Genomic DNA, 21,585 nt, shown 5'->3' on the forward strand with positions numbered 1-21,585 from the left:
TTTGTCTGACCAGGTGCAGTTGCTCTTATGCTAGTGCTTTTTTCCTCTTTGGACAGCTCTATTACATCTAGCCCAGTAAGCCTTGTTGTGGCAGCAAAAGTTTGTTTCTATTGTAACTTTGTTTAGAACCTTTGTTTTGACAAACACTTCCTGTTGGAGTTAGGTCCATAAACTAGTCTGTGAAACTGCTTGGTAAAACTGGCTAACAGTTCCTTCCTTACACAGGTACAGGGTTTGATGAGGAATCAGCTGTCCTTGGTGCTGGAAGAGAGTTTGCACTTATGAAAACTGCTAGTGGAAAGGTACTAAAAATGTACTTCTTGGTTTTCATCTGTTTAAGTTGGCTGTTTAAGCATGACCTAATAATAAGACCTAGTGAAAGATGTCTAGTCTGTAAGTGTTCTCAGAGGTTAATACACTCATTCTACTGTTGAGTGGCATAGTTCTAGTGGAAGCTTTTTTTGTTCATATCACTGGTTTTATATTTGTTCAAGTGAAATAGTGTGTTATATTACTGTTCATGTACTCACTTTGTTGAAAATAAGCTTTAAAAAGACTTATTAAGCATCTTCTTTTTCTGTACCTAAGTTATCAAATCAAACAAATATGAAAAATAACTACAGTACAGTAGATAGCACACTTTAAAGGAAGTAAAATCTGATCAGAATGCTTCCTCCATTAAACAAAATTTCATATGTCTAGAATATCAGGATAGGTTCTGTACATTTTGAAATGTCAGGCTTTTAAAACAGTGCAGCTTAAAAAATGATGTACAGTGAAGTATTGTGGCATAACTGAAAATGATATACCATTTTCTCCTAGATTTATTATACTGGTAAATATCAGAGCCTTGGAATCAAACAAGGTGGTCCTTCAGCAGGAAAATGGGTTGAACTACCCATCACAAAATCTCCAAAGATTATTCAGTTCTCTGTTGGACACGATGGTTCACATGCCTTACTTGTTGCGGATGATGGAAGTATATTCTTCACAGGTTCTGCTAGTAAAGGAGAGGATGGTGAATCAAGTATGTGCAATGTTTTCTTGACTAGTGGATGGTAAAAGCCTTCTAATCACTTTTTCATTTCATAGGGATGTTGTTGATACTTTCCAAGAACATGGAAGCATGTTGGTAGGAGTTATGTAATAGATAAGTGATTAATACACCATTCAAAAAAGTGTTCCTATCAAAGTAATTACGACATACGAAAAAGATCAAAGGTGTGAGCACAAAAGTTGATATTGTGAATCATAGAATCATTTGAGTTGGAAGAGTCCTTTAAAGGTAATCTAGTCCAACTAGTCAAGTAGTACAACACAGTGCAGATGACGCAGTCTAGGAGGTTTCTGGAGTGTATGGAGGATAACTTTCTGATGCAGCTGGTGAGAGAGCCAACAGGAGGAGCTGCCCCGGTAGACCTGCTGTTCGCAAACAGCAAAGGTCAGACCAGGTATCCTCAGGGGACTCCGCTCTCTGACCTCGTAGTCTTGACTGGGGTGCGGACAGAATCCCCTGCAATTTGGGAGGATGCAGTCAGAAACCTACTGGACGGTCATAAGTCCATGGGGCCAGATGGGATTCACCCGAGAGTGCTGAGGGAACTGGCAGAGGTGACAGCCGAGCCACTTGCCATTATTTATCAGTGCTCCTTGTTGACTGGTGAGGTCCCAGAAGACTGGAGGCTTGCCAATGTGACTCCCGTCTACAGGAAGGGTTGTAAGGAGGATCTGGGGAATTACAGGCCTGTTAGCCTAACCTCGGTGCCAGGGAAGGTTATGGAGCAGATTGTCTTGAGGGAGATCACGCGGCATGTGCGGGACAACCGGGTGATCAGGCCTAGCCAGCATGGGTTCACAAAGGGCAGGTCCTGCTTGACCAACCTGATCTCCTTCTATAATCTAGTGACCTGTCTGGTAGACAAGGGAAAGGCTGTTGATGTAGTCTACCTAGACTTCAGCAAGGCCTTTGACATTGTCTTCCACAATATTGTCCTGCAAAAGCTGGCAGCCCGTGGCTTGATAGGTACACTCTTGGCTGGATAAGGAACTGGCTGGAAGGCCGGGCCCAGAGAGTGGTAGTGAACGGAGCTAAATACAGCTGGCGACAGGTCATGAGTGGTGTTCCCAGGGGTCATGCTGGGGCCTGTCCTCTTCAATATCTTTATTGATGACCTGGATGAGGGCACTGAGTGCACCCTCAGTAAGTTTGCGGATGACACCAAGTTGTCTGGAAGTGTCAATCTGCCTGGGGGTAGTGAGGCCCTGCAGAGGGATCTGGACAGGCTGGATATCTGGGCTGAAGCCAATGGGATGAAGTTCAACAAATGCTGGGTCCTGCACTATGGCCGCAACAACCCCAGGCAACGCTACAGGCTTGGGGCGGAGTGGCTGGAAGACTGCATAGAGGAAATGGACCTGGGGGTATTGACTGATACTGGGCTGAACATGAGCCAGCAGCGTGCCAGGTGGCCAAGAAGGCCAATGGCATCCTGGCTTGCACCAGGAATGGTGTTGCCAGCAGGAACAGGGAAGTGATTGTCCCCCTGTACTCAGCACTGGTGAGGCCGCACCTCGAGTACTGTGTCCAGTTTTGGGCCCCTCACTGCAAGAAAGACATTGAGGCCCTGGAATGGGTTCAAAGAAGGGCGACAAAGCTGGTGAGGAGTCTGGAGCAGAGGCCTTATGAGGAATGGCTGAAGGAGCTGGGATTTTTCAGTCTGGAGAAGAGGAGGCTCAGGGGAGACCTTATTGCTCTCTGTTAACTACCTGAAGGGAGGTTATAGCGAGCTGGGGGTAGGCCTCTTCTCTCCTGTCACTGGTGATAGAACTAGAGGGAAATGGCTTCACGCTGTGCCAGGGGAGATTTAGGCTGGACGTTATGAAATACTACTTTTCTGAAAGAGTGGTCAGGCACTGGAATGGGCTGCCCAGGGAGGTCGTGGAGTCACTGACCCTGGAGGTGTTCAAGGAACGTTTGGATTTTGTTGAGGGATATGATTTAGTGAGTACTATTGGTGATAGGTGGATGATTGGACTGGATGATCTTGGAAGGTCTTTTCCAACCTTGGTGATTCTGTGATTCTTTTATTCTGTTATTCCTCTGCAATGAACAGGGACATCCAACACTAGATCAGGTTGCTCAAAGCCCCATCCAGCCTGACCTTGCATGTCTTCAAGGATGGAGCTTACACCATATCTCTGCTGGGCAACCTGTTCCAATACCTCACCACCATTATTGCAAAAAAACCTTTTCGCTTATATCTAACACAAATCTAAAGCTTGAAACTATTTCCTCTCGTTCTATCACAATAGACCGTTGTTTCCTGTAGCTCCCCTTTAGATACTGAAAGGCTGCTATCAGGTCACCTCGGACCTTCCCTTCTCCAGGCTGGACAGCCCCAGCTTTCTCAGCCTGTCCTTGTAGGAGAAGTGTTCAATCCCTTAGATCATTTTTGTGGCTCTCCTCTGGACGTGCTCTAATAGGCTTATGTCTCTCCTGCACTGAGGAGTCCTTTTACACTTTCAAGGAAAAATTGGATATTGTGTTTCAATAACGCTTCCCTTATGTATTTCCTTATAATAACGCTCCCAACATTTAACCGTAAATGTTGTTGAGTTTGAAATTTATCCCATTAATGTGCTCGGAGTAGAGGATGTTAGTTGTATTGCTTTTGGATGAAAGTCCATGGATGTCAAACTTATTATAATTCACAGTAAACTTGAAGAGTCCTAAATGCAAACCTGCTGAAAAAAATGTGGGACAAAATCATACTTCTTCAGTGAAGTAAGAGTAAATTTAAGAGATCTAATCATCTTAGGCAAGAATACTTCAGGAAAAAAAAAAAAAAAAAAAGTACAAGCAGAAATTTCAAGATTTCTTCGAGCAGTTATTTGGAAGTTATCTGTAATATAATTTAATTGTATCTTTTTCTTATATATTAAATTAAGATTCAATTTCAGATGAAACAGTAGTTAAGTACTTTGGAGTAAATTCCTGATGCTGTTTTTCTTTACATTAAGGAAGTTGAAGTGGGTCTTAGCATTAGATCTTCGTACTAGAGTATAAGATCAGGATCTTGATCAAGGTCTCTCTCAATTCTTTTAAAAGTTCAACTCTGTTTATACTAATCTGGTTCTCTATCACCCTCTGAGTTGGATTAGAATGAAATGCACAAACTTTATAATTTTTTCTAATTTCTTTAAAGCTGGGCAAGGTAATTGTGTTTCTGTCTGCAGAGTCTATGTGCCTGCTTTCTGTAGATAGTTGGTAACTCAGCATTTAAAGGTTACAGTTGTCTGATTTGGATGCAAATTGACAGCCCGGGACACCTGGGCACACAGTAATAGCTATTAGTTGTTTATTCTGTTCTTTAGCTGTGTTTTTACTGTTTTGTTTAAGGATAGAGTGCAAACAATCAACACTTTTATTATTTTTTTAAGTTAATAGTTATAAAACAAATGCTGTTGTGTCCTCAAAATTTTTTTGTGGAATAACATGTGATTTATTTATTTAAAGCAAAAAGCAGACGACAGTCAAAACCGTATAAGCCTAAAAAAATAATCAAAATGGAAGGAAAGATTGTGATATCTACAGCTTGCAATAATGGAAGCAGTTCTGTAATTTCAAAAGATGGAGAACTCTACATGTTTGGAAAAGATGCCATTTACTCTGATAGTACAAGTAAGCTAATACTTGTTTTAAGCAATTTCTCAAATAGAGTAATTTAAATTAGTCTGGAAAGCTTCAGCCTGTGGAAATTATGTTTGTATTTCTTACTCTCCTAATAGACTTCTGAATTTCTGCTGATTCAGCCAGGTATGACAGAAGAATAGAAAGACAAGACAGTTTCCTTAAGTTACATAAAAATATGTATATAGCAGCACTGGAGAATTTGCTTGCACAAAGGGAAAAAAAATACATTAGTTGTATATTTAAAGTATTAGTTGTATATGTGTATTAGTTGCACATTAGACAGCGACACAGGAAAGTCAGAAATGAGACATATTCTGAACAAAGCATGCAGGAAACCAGGCCTTACAAATTTCTTTACTCACAACTCTGCAGAGAAATTTGCTTGTGATCCAGTACATACAAATTTAAATAATTTTCTAAAGAAATAAAATTCAGTGTGATTATTATGACTCTTTTAGAATTGTTTTCATGAATTGTTTTTGACTTTTCTCTTTTTGCAGGACATGCGATCAAGGGCTAATTCTCTTTTCACTTCTTACCCTAGCACTTGTTTTGTCTATCAGTTATTCTTCTTGTCTTACCATTAATTTATAAATTGTCAGTGTTCATTAGCAATTATGTTATATTATGGAAGTTTTCATCTCAGGTAAAAAGTACAATCTACCACTCAGCTGATCTATGTCATATAGGTTTGGTAACAGATTTGAAAGGCCATTTTGTGACTCAAGTAGCCATGGGGAAAGCTCACACCTGTGTGCTAATGAAGAATGGAGAAGTTTGGACATTTGGTGTAAATAATAAAGGACAATGTGGACGAGACACGGGCTCCATGAGCCAAGGAGGAAAAGGTAAGGAACCTAGGTTTTTCCTTTTGTTTTGTGTGCTGAAAAATATTACAAGCAAAAACATAACTAAAAGTATTTTATCTAACTGTAGTTCTGAATCTAAGTTTAATACAGTATGCTTTCAAAAAAACCAAAAACACACAAAAAACCCGCCACCACCAACAAAAAAAACCAAGCATGTGTGAATGTTTTTACTTCATCTCTTGGGCATTTGGCATTTTGCATGTACTAGTAAACTTAGCAGTGTAAAATAATTACTTCTGTTTTACTGGTGAAAAAGCTTTTCTTTAAAACAAATTAATAAAACAAGATCTTATGACTCTTTGTCTTACTATGTGCATTTGTCCTAGTAACAAAAAAAAGTTCAACCATCATTCACATTTCATCTAGTGTCTGCTTTGTTTACATAAACAGTGCATGGATTCAAGTCTACATCTTTCTGCATTCATTTGAATATATCACTTACTCCAAAATGCAGATATGAAAAATTTGTCCTTCACCTTTGCAGAATTGGAATATTTTATAAATGACAAGTAAATGACCTGTTACTTGTATACAGAATAAAAATGTTTAATTTCCGTTTTAGTTGTGAAGCCTAAATATCAGCTCCAGCCCAAGTTTGGATAGATTTCAGAAATTTAGTTGTGCCAAATATGAATGTGAATCAGGCATTGCTAATCATTCCTTTTAAAATCTGATTTGTGAGTGTTCTTCAAATTTTCTTCATTAGCCACTATTAAGCTCAGAAAACAGCTCTTTCTTGTTTCACTGTCTTTGTTAGGCTTTGGAGTTGAGAACATGGCAACAGCAATGGATGAAGATTTAGAAGAGGAACTGGATGAAAAAGATGAGAAATCCATGATGTGCCCTCCAGGCATGCATAAATGGAAGCTGGAGCAGTGCATGGTGTGCACTGTTTGTGGAGACTGCACAGGCTATGGAGCTAGCTGTGTTAGTAGTGGCCGTCCTGACAGAGTTCCTGGAGGGTGAGCAAATATATGGAAATATACTCAGTATAGATGGTTGAACAGGCAAATTGTATTGAATTTAAACTAAACTGATGTATTCTTAAATTTAAATCTAATATAACATTATATCTGAAGATGGGTATGTGCGTTCAAAATTAGAAACCACATACAAATTTACAAAACTTAATTTGTAAATATCTTGTAGTGGTTACATGTTATTTAATTCTAAATGCATTTTTTATATCCTGTAGGATATATTTTGTTTTACTAAAAGCTGTTGAATATGGGCAGTAACATTGTCTGTCTTGTGACAGACATGTCTCTTGAATGGCATTTATAGAACAGAGTTATTATCAGGCACAGTCAATATGAATTCATGAAGGGAAAGGCCTGTATTAGTAATTTGATCTTCTATAATAAAGTCAGTGGCTTAGTGATTGAAGGGTAGGCAGTGAACATAACCTTTCTAGATTTTAGTAAGGCTTTTGATAACAGTCCCTTGTAGCATCTTTTTGGATAGTTGGAGTTTAATAGGTTCATGTTACACTTAGTGGTGAACTGGCTGAACTGCAAAGCTCAGAGGTTTTTAGTGAATGAGGCTTCATCTGGTTGACAGCTAGTCACCAGCAGTGTTCCACAGGGCTCAGTTCTCTGTCCAGTTCTATTCAACATTCTATCAGTGATTTTGGATGCAGGAGTTTGGTTGCATCCCTAGCATGTTTGCTGATGATACAAAATGGGAAAGTTCTGTTGATTCTATGGAGGATTTAGAAAGACCTACATAAAGTGGAGCATTGGAAAATCAACAATGATATGAAATTCAACAAAAGTAAATTCTGGATACTGCACCTGGGACAGGATATTGCCAGACACAGGGGCAGACTGGGAGAAGAGTGATTAGATAGTAGTCTTCCAGAAAGGTCCTTGGGGTGCTGACTGCAGGCCCAGTCTGAGCTAACTGCATGCCTGAGCATCCAAGAAGGCAAAACTCATAGCCAGGTGGTCAGAAGAGATATTTCTCCTGTTGTACTTAGCATTATTGTGGCCTCAGTTTGAATATTGTGTACAGATCTGGGCACAGTATAAAAAGGATGTGAAGATATTTGAGTGTGTCAAGAGGAGAGCAACAAAGCTGTGGTCTGGAAAGCACGTCCTGTGGGGAGAGGCTGAGAACACTTGGACTGTCCATTTTGGAGAAGATGAGGCCAAGAGGCGACCTCACTACTCTCTACAACTCCCTGAGCAGAGAGCCAAGCTCTGCTCTGTGGTAACCAATGATAGAATGTGAGAGAACAAAGCTGCGCCAGAGGGATTCAGGCTGAGCATTAGAGAAAATTTTTTACTGTGTGAGTGGTCAAACAGTGAAACAGGCTTCCTAGCAAGGTGATTGATGCTTCACACCTGTCAGTGTTCAAGAGGCATTTAAGCAACACTCTTAATAAGCTCTTTTGGTTAGCCCTGGAGTGATCGATCAGGCATTGGACTTGATGATCCTTATAGGTCCCTTCCAACTCAACATGTTTTGTTGACAGGGCTTTGGGATGACCTTTTTGTCCTACAGTAGAAGTTTTTATCTTTCTTTTCTGTTTGCTTTTATCTGTTACTAAAGAATTGAGCTGCATAAAGAGTCACTGCTTTGCACTGCATGTGTTTGCCATTTTCTTGTATGTATTTTCCCATAGTATGCTTTTAATTAATTGAAAAAAAGTTAATGCTGAAAAGTCAGTTTGGATGTGTATTGTCAATGTACGCTTCCAGGAACAATGCAACAGCATCTAGAATTTAAAGTAGCTACATTATCTGTTAATCATGGGAAGAATTATGTTATAGGTTTGTTCTATCTGTGGGCATGTTTTAATTACCAAGGCATTAGTGATGCATGAAAATAAAAGGTATTGACAGAGCAACTCTGTTTGATGCAGAATCTGTGGCTGTGGCTCAGGTGAGTCGGGCTGTGCTGTATGTGGCTGCTGCAAGGCATGTGCTAGAGAACTGGATGGCCAGGAGGCAAGGCAAAGAGGAATCCTTGATGCTGTAAAAGAGATGATACCTTTAGATCTCTTATTAGGTAAGTGATACAAAATTATTAAGATGACTTTTAATTTTCTTGCTTATTACATTTTTCTTTCCAGTTGAGGTGTTTTTATTTTTTTATTATTATTTTTGTGTTTTTTTTTCTTTTGATACTTCTGTTTGAAATCTTTCAATAAAAGCAGTCCTGCTACAGTCTTCTGAAACTTGAGTTGGAGTAACAGGCTAATGTAGAAATAGGTTTGTTCTTTCAGTTAGGACTCATTTTACATTTTCATTTTTCTGTGTTCTGTGATAAAACTTTGTATCTTAACTAATGCAGTTTCTTCCTTGGAAGCAAATTATTGAACTTCTGGACTTACATGATAGCTCTAATATGTTAGTGTTAAAATACATAAATATAGCTGATCAGGCAAATTTATTTATTTATTGGTAATGTGGAAAAATGGGATTGTTTTGGTAAGTAAGAAACATTCTAAATTTTGTATTACTGCAGGCATCGGTGTGCCATTTTGACCTGTGTGGTTAGGATGCTGTTTCACTTGCCTGTTTTTGGTAGCCTGACAGTATTTCAGTGTTTTTGCAGAGACAGAAAAGTTATTTCAGCGTTTTTGCAGACACTGTTTCTTGAGAATTTTTTTTCTTCTATCGGAAATGTTTGGATAAAATATGTTGCCAGGATTATGGAGATCACTTCAGACCTGCACACAAAGACACATGAATCATAGAATCTTTATTGGAAAAGAGACCCATAAAGGTCATCTGGTCCAACTCCCTTGCCATGAACAGGCATCTCTACAGCTACATCAGGTGGCTCAGAGCCTAGTCCAGACTGGCCTTGAATGTCTGCAAGGATGGGGCTGCCACTGTATCTTTGGGCAACCTGTTGAACACCAGCTTAAGTCTTACTTTTTTCTGAAATCTGTTATCACAAGATTTTAATATTGCATTCTCTGTACTTAGAACTGGATAGTTAGAGGTCTGGGGAGACTTTGTTAGGCCCAACAAAGGCCCTTCCTTATTTTTTTTTTTTGTAGTTAAGTTTACGTACAGATCATAATGCTTCATGAAAGTAGTATCTAATATAGAAAAGGACCATAAAGCAATCACATGGTTAAAATATTTGTTCAACTTTTTTTTTTTTCTTTTCCTCTGAAAACTAGGCATAGAAAATCCTACGCTATACTTTGAATGTGGGATTTTTTTTCCATGTTAAATAGAATCTGGAAGTGATGAGTTATTCTAATTCTAAGGGCCCCCTGAGGTTACAGAAGTAGGTTTATGCTGCATTGCACTGACAGTGAATGTGACAGCAGCAGCGCTGCTTACTAGCTCTATTCTCATGCATGGCATAGTAGTGTTCCATGCAAGATGTGGAACATCCACAGGGCGCATAATAGGAACAACCACAGGGCACATTGCAAGGGTTGGAGTGATGTCAGGGTCTGTTGCAATGCTCAGAACAGCTGCAGAGCCTGTTGCAGAAATTGGGGCTGCTGCAAAGTTTCTCAGGAGTTGGAGAGTCTGTTGCATTGTCATCAGATCCAGAAATATTCTTCTTCCCTTGAGGATGCTGAATAGTTTTCAACGGAGCTTGATAGGCATACGCCAGGCCCTGGCATGCTGCAGTGATTTGTGTCTCTTTACGATATTCTACTAGTTTTTCAGTATTCTTTTGTTGTTCAGAGGTACAGCTGCAAATTACTGGGGGTGCCCACTGCTCTAGGCACCTGCCCATTCCATCCCATCCTGCCTTAGGGCATATCTCTGGGTGACATTCTTAAATAATTATTTAATCTTAAACATAATCTGAAACACATTCATAACACATTGTATTAGGGGCGCACTGGTTTGAACATCCCTTGGATATTCAAAATTCTCAAGAGCTATTGTAATTAGCTCTTGAGCTCTACAGAAAGAAGGAAAAGTGAAAGGGAGGAACTGCTGGAAAGAGTCCTCCCTTATCTCTTCCATAACTGGGCTTCTTGAGGAGACAAATTAGAGTATAATTACTAATAGTATCAACATTATGGCTCCCAAAACCCAAAGCATTAGTTTCTTTGCTGCCAATTTTATCATGAGATAAGCCAAGACCACACAGCCTAGCAAAATAAAGACCTTAATCCAACCCCCAGAGATGACAAACAACACAGCAGGGGAAATAAGCAGAAAGCAAGGTGCTTCAAAATATAGTTGCATGAGAAGTCTCTTATAGAGCTCCATAAGTAGGAAAAAAATCAACAGCAGTTATCAAACTATCACAACATGCTCTGGCTTGATCTGCTGTTATCTCAACCCTTTGAGCTCCATGTTGAGCGCCAAATTAACTGTTGTGGTTTAACCTAGCTGGTGGCTCAGCACCACACAGTTGTTTACTCACTCCAATCCCTTCCCAGTGGGGTGAGGGGAGAGAATCAAGAAAAGCAAAGTAGAACTCGTGAGTTGAGATATAGCTATTAAGCTAGAGAAAAGGAAAAGGATAATAGTTGTGACTATATATATATATAAAAGTGTGTGTGTGTGTGTATGTGTATATATGTGTATATAAATATATATATACAAATGTATGTAACAAGTGATGCACAAGCAATTGCTCACTGCTCCCCAACCAATGACCTGCTGGTTTCCCTGAGCAGCGGAAGGCAGAGAGATGAACTCCCACTCCCTTCAAAACTCTTTTTGCATTGGTGTCATATGGTATGGAATATACCTTTAGCCAGTTTGGGTCAACTGTCCTAATTCTGTTGCTTTGCAGCTCCTTGGGCTATTCGCTGCAAATGGCCATGTCTCTATACAACACTGCATAGCAGCAACCTTAAATATCAATGTGTTATCAACATTGTTTTTCTCCTGGAACCAAAGACGTAGCATCATACCAGACAATAAGGAAAACAATTCAATCCCAGCTGAAACTAAGCCAAGGAGTTAAGTTTTTTGTACTTTCTTCTGCTTTGCTAACTCCTTTTTTAGCAGGATAGACACCTCTTGGCCCTATGTTGTGCCTGCCATAGTTTGAGGGGAAGACATTGAATTGATTGAGCCATATTTTCCTGGGGAAAAGCAAAAGTGCTTCAAGGTGCAGTTTTTTATTTGATATCAGGAGCAGGATACACCTGGTCGGGTAAATGTCAGAATTTATGTAAAGATGTATGTGTATATTAAAGTAATTGAATGTTTTTTATTAAGCATATAGCATATGATGGTAAAGTATTTAAGTATGTATTTAAAATGTTTTTAATATGTAACTTGGTTATATCTTAAAATACAGTTTACATTATATTTTATGTTTGTTTATTATTGTTTTGTATTTATTAATAATCGTTTCTGAAACTTTATGGGGAAAAATTGATATCCATGCTAATCTGCAGTTTTATAGAGAGAAAGTACTAAATGCTATTCAGTGAAGTTGGAACTCTGGCATACTAGTGGAAATCAGGAAATTCAACAGTAAGGCTTAAAACTCTTGATAAAATTTGCTCATCTCTGCTGTCCTTCTCTAAATATTGTGCAAGAACTATATAAAGGACTAGTAGTAAGTAGGCTTCGGTTTCCATTTACTAAAACTCTATTAAGGTTTTTTGCTCTCATAACAATTTAAAAAAATTTTTAAAGTGTATTGTTTTCTTAACTAATGTAGCTGTCCCAGTTCCTGGAGTTAATATTGAAGAACACCTACAGTTACGGCAAGAAGAAAAGCGGCAGCGTGTAAATAGGAGACACAGACTGGAAGAAGGAAGGGGTACGTGACTTGATGAGAGGCTTGAACTGACTAAGGAAACTTAGCCTATGTTCTAAGAATGGGAATTAACTGACTTTGCTTAAGTAGATGAGTACATTAACCAAACAAAAATCAGAACCTAAAAAACTAGTTAGTTATGTAGCCTGCTTTTGAAAAATTGTGAAAATCTATATGTTTGTCTAAGTGGAGAAAAGCAGTGTTTTATATGAATTGCAGAATCACGGATTTGCAGTGGTTGGAAGGTATCTCAAAATATCAAGTCCAACTCCCCTGCTAAAGCAGGCTCCCTACAATAGGCCGCATGGGTAGGTGTCTGGGTAGGTCTTGAATATCTCCATAGAGGGAGACTCTACAACCTCTCTGGGCAACCTGTTCCAGTGCTTTAAAATTACTTTACTATTATCAATTTAAATTTTTTGCTGATTTGCAATTAAATAGTAGCTTTTATTTTTAATGTAAATGCTTAAACTGACTTAATGTAGAAAGTTAAAAAGCCTGCAAGATCGTACATTGTTCATTATCTATAGTATGAATTATTGATTATAAGTTACTATAATTCATCAATGGATTTCTACAGTATAATAGTAAGCAAAATTTCTTGTTTTGCAAAATGAAATTTTTTCTACGTAAGTAGCCCAAAGCAATCCAGTATGTTGACTGAATTAAAACAGATGAAAAACACTGGAGCATTTCAAAATTTGCTTTTTTTGTGTATTATCTACGTCAGGAATTATTGTTGGAATTTTATACAGAACTGTGTTCTAACAAGCCTTCAGTACTGCTCTTGTTTTAAATATTTCAGAGTCTTAATCTGGTAAATAAATAAAGTTGAGAGACTTTAGACTGATAGAACTGATATTTTAGTGAAGTGTGCGGATGTGGTTGGTGACATTCTTGTGTGTTGAGAGGAGGAGCAGCAGTGCTGAAATTTTGTACTGTATAAGCTTCTGCTGTTTTGGCAAATCCATTTTGATTATGTCACTAATGTATGATTTAAATTTTTAAAAATAATGCCTTTTCAGAATTTGCTACTGTTTTTTTTTTTCCCGAGATATCAAGTGTGCATTGTGATTGAACTTGTTTTCTAAAGTCCAAGCCACCAAACTTTGTGGGGCAATTTTTGACTTTGTTTCATCTGCCTTCAAGAAATTACTAGCTTTATCATGAGTAAGGACCAACAGAGAAGAGAGAAACTATGGATGTAGAGAAGGGCAGAATATTTATTTTTCTTTGAATGTTTGCAATTGATTTTAGCTTTGAGGTAGTAAGGGAAGCTTTTATTCTTCTGTCTGCATACTGCAGTGTTAATGCTAGGGACAGCTAGAAATACTGAAGTGTCTTAGAAGGGTGTTGATGACAGAGCTGGGAAGAAAATTTTCATTTTAAGGGGGAAGGTTGGAACAAAAAGAGAAGAACAACATTCCATTGTGCTTCCATTTCTGTGGTTGGAAATAGAACTAGCACAGCTTGTCCACTTTGTGTGCTGTCTTTTAAACAAAGATATTCTGGATCTGTGTTTCAGATGATCCATGTATTTTCACTGTCAGTTTGATAGGGTGTAGAGGGACTGTACTTAAGATGATATTGCTGGCCAGCTTGTTGCATACACCTGTATTATCTGTGTGAAAGAGAATTGTAATTCTGTATCTCCGTGGATATTGGAGGTGGTCTGGGTATCTCTGGCTGAAAGAGTGCAGATTAATTTCCTTTTAGAATGGTTTGTGCTCTAAAGCTGAGAATATTTTATCACAAAGACTTAGGACAAATCCTGATTTATACAGCCAGGTATTGCCAGATGAAAAATTTGGAGTTTTGTTAATTCTTCATCTAGATGATCTCCCCCATTAGCTGGGGGAGAGAGTAGGGCTATGCTTGAGAACTCTTACATCATTCTTCTCTTTCTTGAGAGACACTGGGAACGTTTAAATATTTATCACATAATGATTTAGATATGCAAAAGGTTTTGCAACCTGAAAAACCGTAGATGATAATTGTTAAGATGCAAATTTTGTGTGTAATTAACCAAGATTTTAGCTTTTGATGCCAATGCAGAAAGGAAAAAATATTTTCTTTCAATCTTATTCTACCTGGAATAGTAATAATAATAATAATAATAAAGAATATTCACTAATTTTAGTTAAAGCTGTTGAGTATTGAGACAATATTAACTGACGCTGCCTGCATTTGAACTATTTTAGATTATCCCGAAGTGTAGATAATTCAGTTATTTCAGTAATTAGTTTTACTTTGGTAGACCAAGTATTTAAATACTATTATTTAAAATGCATTCATCAGCAACGGCATTCTTTGTTCATTGCCAAACGCACTTAAATACGAATTCTGTTCTATATGCAGTCTTTTTCATTTAAAATTAGTGCAGCTTCTTTCCATAATTTTAATTAATTATGCTGATGCTTTCATGACCCGGAAGTTATATTTGTTTCTAAGTTTCTTAAAAACTTTTTACTTAAAGTTGTATCAAACTCATTGATGACTTTGTTTTTAAGAAAGCTTTCAAGAGGAAGTTGTGTATGTTTGTCCTCAATTACCAGAAAATATGAAATTTACATCTGAAAATTACATTAGTATACTTGAGTTGGTGACTTCTGTCTGAAAGGGATGATGAGTACTAATAAGGACAAAATATAAATATTTCTACTTTATAAATACAGTTTTAGAACTCAGATTTGCCTCAGACTTTATTAGCACATTGTCTAATGTTTTAGTTTAACTTATATGTACATATATAGAGAAATGCATCTTTCATATTTGTTTAATAATATGTAAATGATGAAATATTCAGAAGAGAGAAAGTGCCTAAATTAATATTATTAATACAACTTATGTTTAAGTTTTACCATTCGTCAAATTGTCCTGTACACTCATATTGGCTTGTCTGCATATCTTTAAAAAGTTCTAATGATTTTTCTTTCCCATCTGTTTTATTTATAAGTTGTCAGTAGAAAAGTTCTTTAAGAACACAGGAAGAGAAATGTAATCTGTTATTGCTTTCAGTGTTTTAAAGAAAAGAAGCAAGCATAGCAGTGGGCAGTAAAACAAAAATTAACCTTAGTGTCTGCATCACAGTGTCATTGTACGTGACTATTTCTGCGGGGAGATGTTACTTGTCCAAAAAAAAACATAAAAGAAATGTGCACCGTTACCAGTTATCCCTACCTTGTTAGGAATATTAAGGTGTTATGTTTGTTTTTTTGTTTGTTTTGTTTTGTTTTTTACCATAAAGCATGTAGTCTGTTTTGTTTTTTGATCACCTTTTAAGTTTGCCTAATGTTGAGCTGGTTTTTTTTTTCTATATTAAGAATTTGTCTCCATATATTGTTTTTAATTATCTGTTTTTTTTCTTACAAGTATTCAAGCGGGCAAAAATAGAGTTTTACAGTGGAAAGTGCCATCATTTATTAACAATCTACAGAAGAGCTACTGTGTTTAAAAAAACATGAACTGTGAAATCAAACACTGATGAGTTAAGGAACAGCAGAATAGAGATTGCCTGCGCAGCCTTAATTTTTACTGCTCGTGTAAAGCAGTACTTTCTGATGCAACTTCTGATTACATAATTGTGTACTATGTTTTCAGGTAACCTGCTACATTCAGTGCATTGATCTTCAACATATGGCCATTTGAAATAATTGATTTCAGTCTTTTTTAATCACAGCCAGCCAAAGAGTAGTTGTGTAGGGAGAGATACTAAAAAAAATATGCTTAAGACAGACTTTAACAGAAAACTCTATGGAAGTTCTGCCTAAGTGCTAAGATGGACTAGAATGCAGAAGCACATGTGTGTATGTATGATCTTAATTCACTGCCAGACAAAGATCATCTTGAAAGGCCTGGATCCTGTAGAATACATTCCGGGGGGGGGGGAAGCTAATCTTGATGTTTCTAAAGGGAGAAAATGAATATCATTTACATCATAAAGCAACTGATTTAAAATAGCAGCACTGCGGTCTGCTAGTGACTCCCCTTATGTTTGTAACCTGAGCTACTAAAAATAACTGACTAATAGGTTATTTCTCTTGTACATCTACATTAGAGACTTCTAGAGGAGTTTTTCAAGTACTGTTCTGCATTTTTAACAAAATAAAGGAAGCATCTGATGTATGGCTGCAGTGTTACACCAGAGCAGTTAATAGTACCTAAACTTTGCTCTCTATATACAGACAACCTTGTTTGTAAGTACAGAGCGAATAGGGTCTTTGTAAATAGTTCTTGTGGTTTGTTTCCCATATTTGTTTGGAGGGGAGGAGGTCCTTCACAGCACATGACTGAACATGCAGGCTTCATATCATATCATATCATATCATATCATATCATATCATATCATATCATATCATATCATATCATATCATATCATATCAGGCTTCATCAGTATGTAGGTGTTTCCTATTATATTCTCATTAACAGGTCACAGATCTAACATTTTCTTACATGTTTGATACAAATTATTAAGAAATGAAGAAATACAGCATTTAACTTATTTTAAACTTGAGTTCTTCAGCTAACTGATGGGAATGTGGAGGATATAGAAATATCCAGAAGCAAAGATAAATTCTGCTTTGGTCAGAATATCAGGCACTGTTACAGAGCCATACTGACTAGGGGATCATGGCTTGGCAATTGTAAGCAGCAGTGTGGTAGCTGTATGCTGGAGCTGCCATTATTTAGTGCATCCCCAATATTTTCTGTCTCCCAGACTTCCTATAATTCTTTTACTCACCCTAGCATACTTCACTTCCTTCTGACCTTCTATAATTCTCTCTTTTTATGCTATATTTGCTCTTAACACCACAGTGCCCAAGATTGCCTTCGGGGCTGCATCTGCATCTTGTCTCCTGGGCTGTATGCTATACAGGTGTTTTCAGGAACTGTGGAATTTTTTGCCTAAATTATCTGGAGATCATGTTTTCTGTTTGATTTTCCACAAAGATCTTAGACGTAAATGCTTCAACCCGCTCTCTTTGTATTTCTTGAATATATATTTATATATATATATATATATATTTTTTTTTTTCACAAATGTTTTCTAATCTGAGTTACACTTTTATCACCCCATTAGATCCATTCTCTGTTTCATTGGCTTTTCATTTAATTGGAAACTGAGTAGTAAGCAACTCCCAGTCTTCCATTGCTATCATTTTAAAACTCCAGTCTAGTTTCTCCTGCTATTCATCAAGTTTAGCTCTATATCTTTTGTCCTCCAAACTTTCCTAGCTTTCATAACCCGCCTGTCATTTCTTTTTCCCCTTTATTGACTTTTTTCCACATCTGCATCTCCCCTCCGACTTGGAATGCTGAAAAATAACATTTTTGTGTGAATCTAACATAAGGAAGTGAGATGCTAAGCACAGCAAGTGACCTGGCAGATGGTAATCTTTATAAAAAATGTTAACTGAGAATATGGGGTAGTATTATGTATCTGTTAAACAGAAGCTCTGATTGAGAGGAGACTGTGAAAAGCAGTAAAAAAAGCAAGACAATTAGAGGAAGAATCTGCATGATGATGGTAAATCAGATGATGATCCTTGGTCATCAGAAGTTAGTTCTTAATTAACAAGTGAACCTATTGTAGTTGAATTAGAATGAAGAGACTCCAGGTAAGCATGGTAGAATTTAAATAAAAATCTATGCTGTATGTAAAAACATAAACAATTTTTGAGATTTTTGGCCATTATATTAGCTAGCACTTGTAGGAAACATAAAGCTAGGAGGAAAGGCAGTAGTTGATTTTTAAGACAACTTATAGATCTGATGGATTAAAGTGAACAGCAGGAAACATGAGACAATGGACATTAATGGAAAGTTAGCCTAAATTAATTTATCAATAAAGATTAGCTAAGAAAATAGAGTATTGATAATCTTGGGGATGAAGAAAGTGCATTTATTTTTTAAGTTTCACATAAGACATTCAGAACGTGTCAGTAAGACTGATTTGGGATTTTTTTTGTTTTGTTTTGTTTTTCTTTTAAAAAGTCTCTTTATGGACTGGGTTTGGAGTCTTGTGGAATAGTGGCAGATGTATTAGTTGCTCATGATTCATGATTTCCACTGAATGTCAGATTACCAGAAGTAAGAGATGCTTCTAAAGAAATTCCTGATGGCAGATTAATTTAACCTTTGAATTATACCAGAAAATACAAATTGAAGCAACAAATTGCTTTTCTGTGATGCACACAGAATTATCTTCAGCAGTACTTACATCTAGATTTTTAAATTTGGAGGAAATGTTAAATAAATACATCACTGCTTTCTTCAACTGTGAATCTTCTCTTAAAGGTGAGACCTTTATATAGATGGGAAACATTCGAAGAATAAATTAAATGGATTACAAAATTGTTAAAAGATCAGAAAAAATCATATGATTTGAATAATTTTGTTCATATAACACACATTTTTGGATTGCAATTTCCTTTATGATAATAACTTAAATGTAAGCATGATAACGACGAATATTTATGTGATTGTGCTGTTTATTTTATATTTAGCATTGATAGGGTATTATTATTCTAAATTAGCAGTTTTAAAAGTAATATTTTAGAATGTAAGTCATGATTATTAATCTTCTAACTTATTAAAGACAGCAGTGTGTATTTATTGTCATTATGAGCCCGCCTTTCCATTACTTGGAGTACAGTTGCATACTTAGAAATTCAGGTTAAGCTGTCACTGTGGGATATTCACTGTTTCTTTCAATAATATTCTAATTTTATTGTCAAGAAATAATCACTTCTTTCTGAATTTAGATAAACAAGTTTATTATATAATTTTTTTCTATTGATTTTAATTTTAATTTTGTTTAACACACTGTTTTCATTTTGTGAGCTTTCCTATGCATGTGCAAAATGTTTCTCCTCAGGCCCCCTTGTATTTCCTGGTCCTATTTTTATGAACCATCGAGAACAGGCTCTAGCCAGAATCAGACCCCATCCAGCACAGCTAAAGCCTAAGCGGGACAAGCACAAAGGTATTTGGTCTTCCTTATTGGCTAGGGTGGAAAAAGCTGATACTCCCACCTTACCTCTTCCATGCACTCAATCTCTCTTCTCAAAGCAATGCAAAAAATGGCTTCTGCCTTTCTTCTTGTTAGTATTTTGTTACCTGAGGAGAAAGAGAACACATTTGTATGTTGACTTTTTAAAAAAAATTGTAAATGTTTGGTAGTCTGCATCATCTTTGTTTTCCTTTGCTTTTTTTTTACTGAAAAATTTGTTGTTTTTCTGGGTCTTCTCTCATTTCTGAAGCTATTTCATTCCTGAAGTTCTTGAAGTTTGCTGTAGGAAACTTTAACACCTTCCTGTGTCTCAACTGTCACATTTGCACTGTGGTTGGTGTTTTTTCTTTTTGTTTTTGAACTTGTGCAATGTAACTGGGGTGATTCCTGCAACCTATCAACTCAAGTTTTTAATTCTAGACTAGAATATTTCATTGTTAAGCCATCTATTAACAAGACTTTTTTACCGAAACAAGATATTTGAAATAATATAAATTGCACTTTTTTTCAGAATTTAAGTAAGGAGACGTTTTTGGCATTTATGGCACTTCCTTTTCTCTGGAAGGCCAACTCATTAAAACTAATTTTGAAACATGGACTTTATTCAACTGTCTGCATGTATCTGTATCTATATATAAATGCGTGTGTATTTATAGACAAAGAATATGTATGTAAAGTCTAGATTATAGATGTGATCTTAAGTAAACAAAGTTCTAAAATGGTAGGGGTCTAGAATGTTTCAATTTTTTTTTTTTTTTTTTTAAATAGCTAATTGTTAGAATGACTTTTCAGTTGAATTAATGGAAAGTAGTTGTTTGCATATATGCAGAGAAATTGTATGACAGTTTGAAGCCTTTCTGGATATGACAGTGCATGAATGTGGTCTATCTAATTATGAAGGTACCAATTCAGGAAATTATCTCAAGTCCACTTTAGAGAAATGAAAGCAGAATTTGATCCTTTGTTTTTGCGTTTCTTTTCAGTTTACTATATAAAATCTGAGCATCAACTACTTTTTTAAATTTAAAAATATCTATCTTAATCCCACTGGTAGAGATTTCATGTTGAAAGACAAAACACACAGAATCTGCTGTCAGTGACAATCAACTAATAACCACTTTTCTTGAACTAGGTATTTCTGCTAGTTGTACTGCTTGCAAAACCTCGACTCTACAGGGAAGTGCATAACAGAATATATTTGTCCTACCAATATCTGTTCTTTTATGGCATATTTTATTAGTTGGAACTCCCTTTAGCTCTGGGTATCTATCTCACATATATCCTTATTAGAGGTTTGTGCATTATTCTCAATTTGAGGTTGGCATTATTTCTTGAGAGTTTGCTAGCACGATGCAAAGGCCTGTATTGTGCTGAAACCTGACAGACATGCTCCATAGAATTGACCATTTAGTTCTTTCTATTTCATGCTGAACAGGTTAGGTTGATTTGTCTCATGTAATGTCTTTACAAGTAAACATTGAGAGCTGTTGGAAGATGGCTCCCCTAAAGAAGATCATAAATTCCACTATAAACTAGAAATCTCCCCTGACTTCTAGAGGAGCTCTCAAGGGAAAATGAAAAACTTGTGAAGTAAGTTGCTATCAAAATAATGGAATTGTGAAAAGCAGAAGAGACATACCTCATCTTAAAAGACATTCCTCATTTGCTTCTCTGACAAGATAAAATCAGGAATCTCAAGCAATCTGAGCCAGAGATGTTAATTTCAGGAAAAGGACATTATGACATTGAAATCAGTATGTTCTTTCATCTTACTTTTGAACGTTATATTTTCCAAGCCAGCATTTTAACTTCAGACATTTCTTTTAAAGTGGTCTTGTAACAATTCACATCACCTTAAAGATTTCTGACAGGGAAAAATCATTTCAACTGGTGGTACTGAAGAGCACAATACTAAACTTGCCTATACCTATTCCTGCTTCCTAGTCTGCAACTGTAGAACTTTTCTTTAATGATATTTATTTAAAATTGAACATGAACAGCTGCTTCAGGGCTGACAGTTGTGGCCTAATTTGAATCTTGTACAGTGGTATATTACCAAATCTAAATGGCTTTTGTTTGGGGAACTCTTTTGAAATGCTCACTTAAAAATTTATATAGTTTCATTGTCCTGAGGAGAAGTACCTGTGGGCCCTGGTGGATGAAAAACTGAACATGAACCAGCAGTGTGCTCTTGCAGCTTGGAATGCCAAATGATATCCTGGGCTCCATCAGAAGAAAGATGGCCAGCAGGAGCAGAGAGGTGATTGTCCCCCTCTACTTTGCCCTCGTGAGGCCCCATC

The 21,585-nt window shown here is 36.8% G+C and overlaps 1 protein-coding gene across 14 annotated transcripts in view; it reads left to right on the top strand.

Annotated features, from left to right (window-relative positions):
- Nucleotides 1–21,585, top strand: part of MYCBP2 (MYC binding protein 2) — a 202,017-nt gene that overhangs the window by 53,798 nt on the left and 126,634 nt on the right. For 11 of the 14 annotated variants that reach the window (XM_090130523.1, XM_090130437.1, XM_090130445.1 and 8 more), the window contains exons 11-18: nt 226–302; nt 823–1,027; nt 4,517–4,681; nt 5,383–5,541; nt 6,320–6,524; nt 8,429–8,574; nt 12,175–12,276; nt 19,151–19,258. In XM_090130523.1, the coding sequence (XP_089986649.1) occupies nt 226–302; nt 823–1,027; nt 4,517–4,681; nt 5,383–5,541; nt 6,320–6,524; nt 8,429–8,574; nt 12,175–12,276; nt 19,151–19,258 (1,167 nt within the window). Of the gene's footprint in view, nt 1–225; nt 303–822; nt 1,028–4,516; nt 4,682–5,382; nt 5,542–6,319; nt 6,525–8,428; nt 8,575–12,174; nt 12,277–19,150; nt 19,259–20,964; nt 21,040–21,585 lie in introns of all 14 variants that reach the window. The other 3 variants (XM_090130532.1, XM_090130469.1, XM_090130483.1) reach the window with 3 other exon arrangements.

Source organism: Phasianus colchicus, chromosome 1 (assembly GCF_987193195.1).
Source record: "Phasianus colchicus chromosome 1, bPhaCol1.hap1.1, whole genome shotgun sequence".
Lineage (NCBI taxonomy): Eukaryota > Metazoa > Chordata > Aves > Galliformes > Phasianidae > Phasianus > Phasianus colchicus.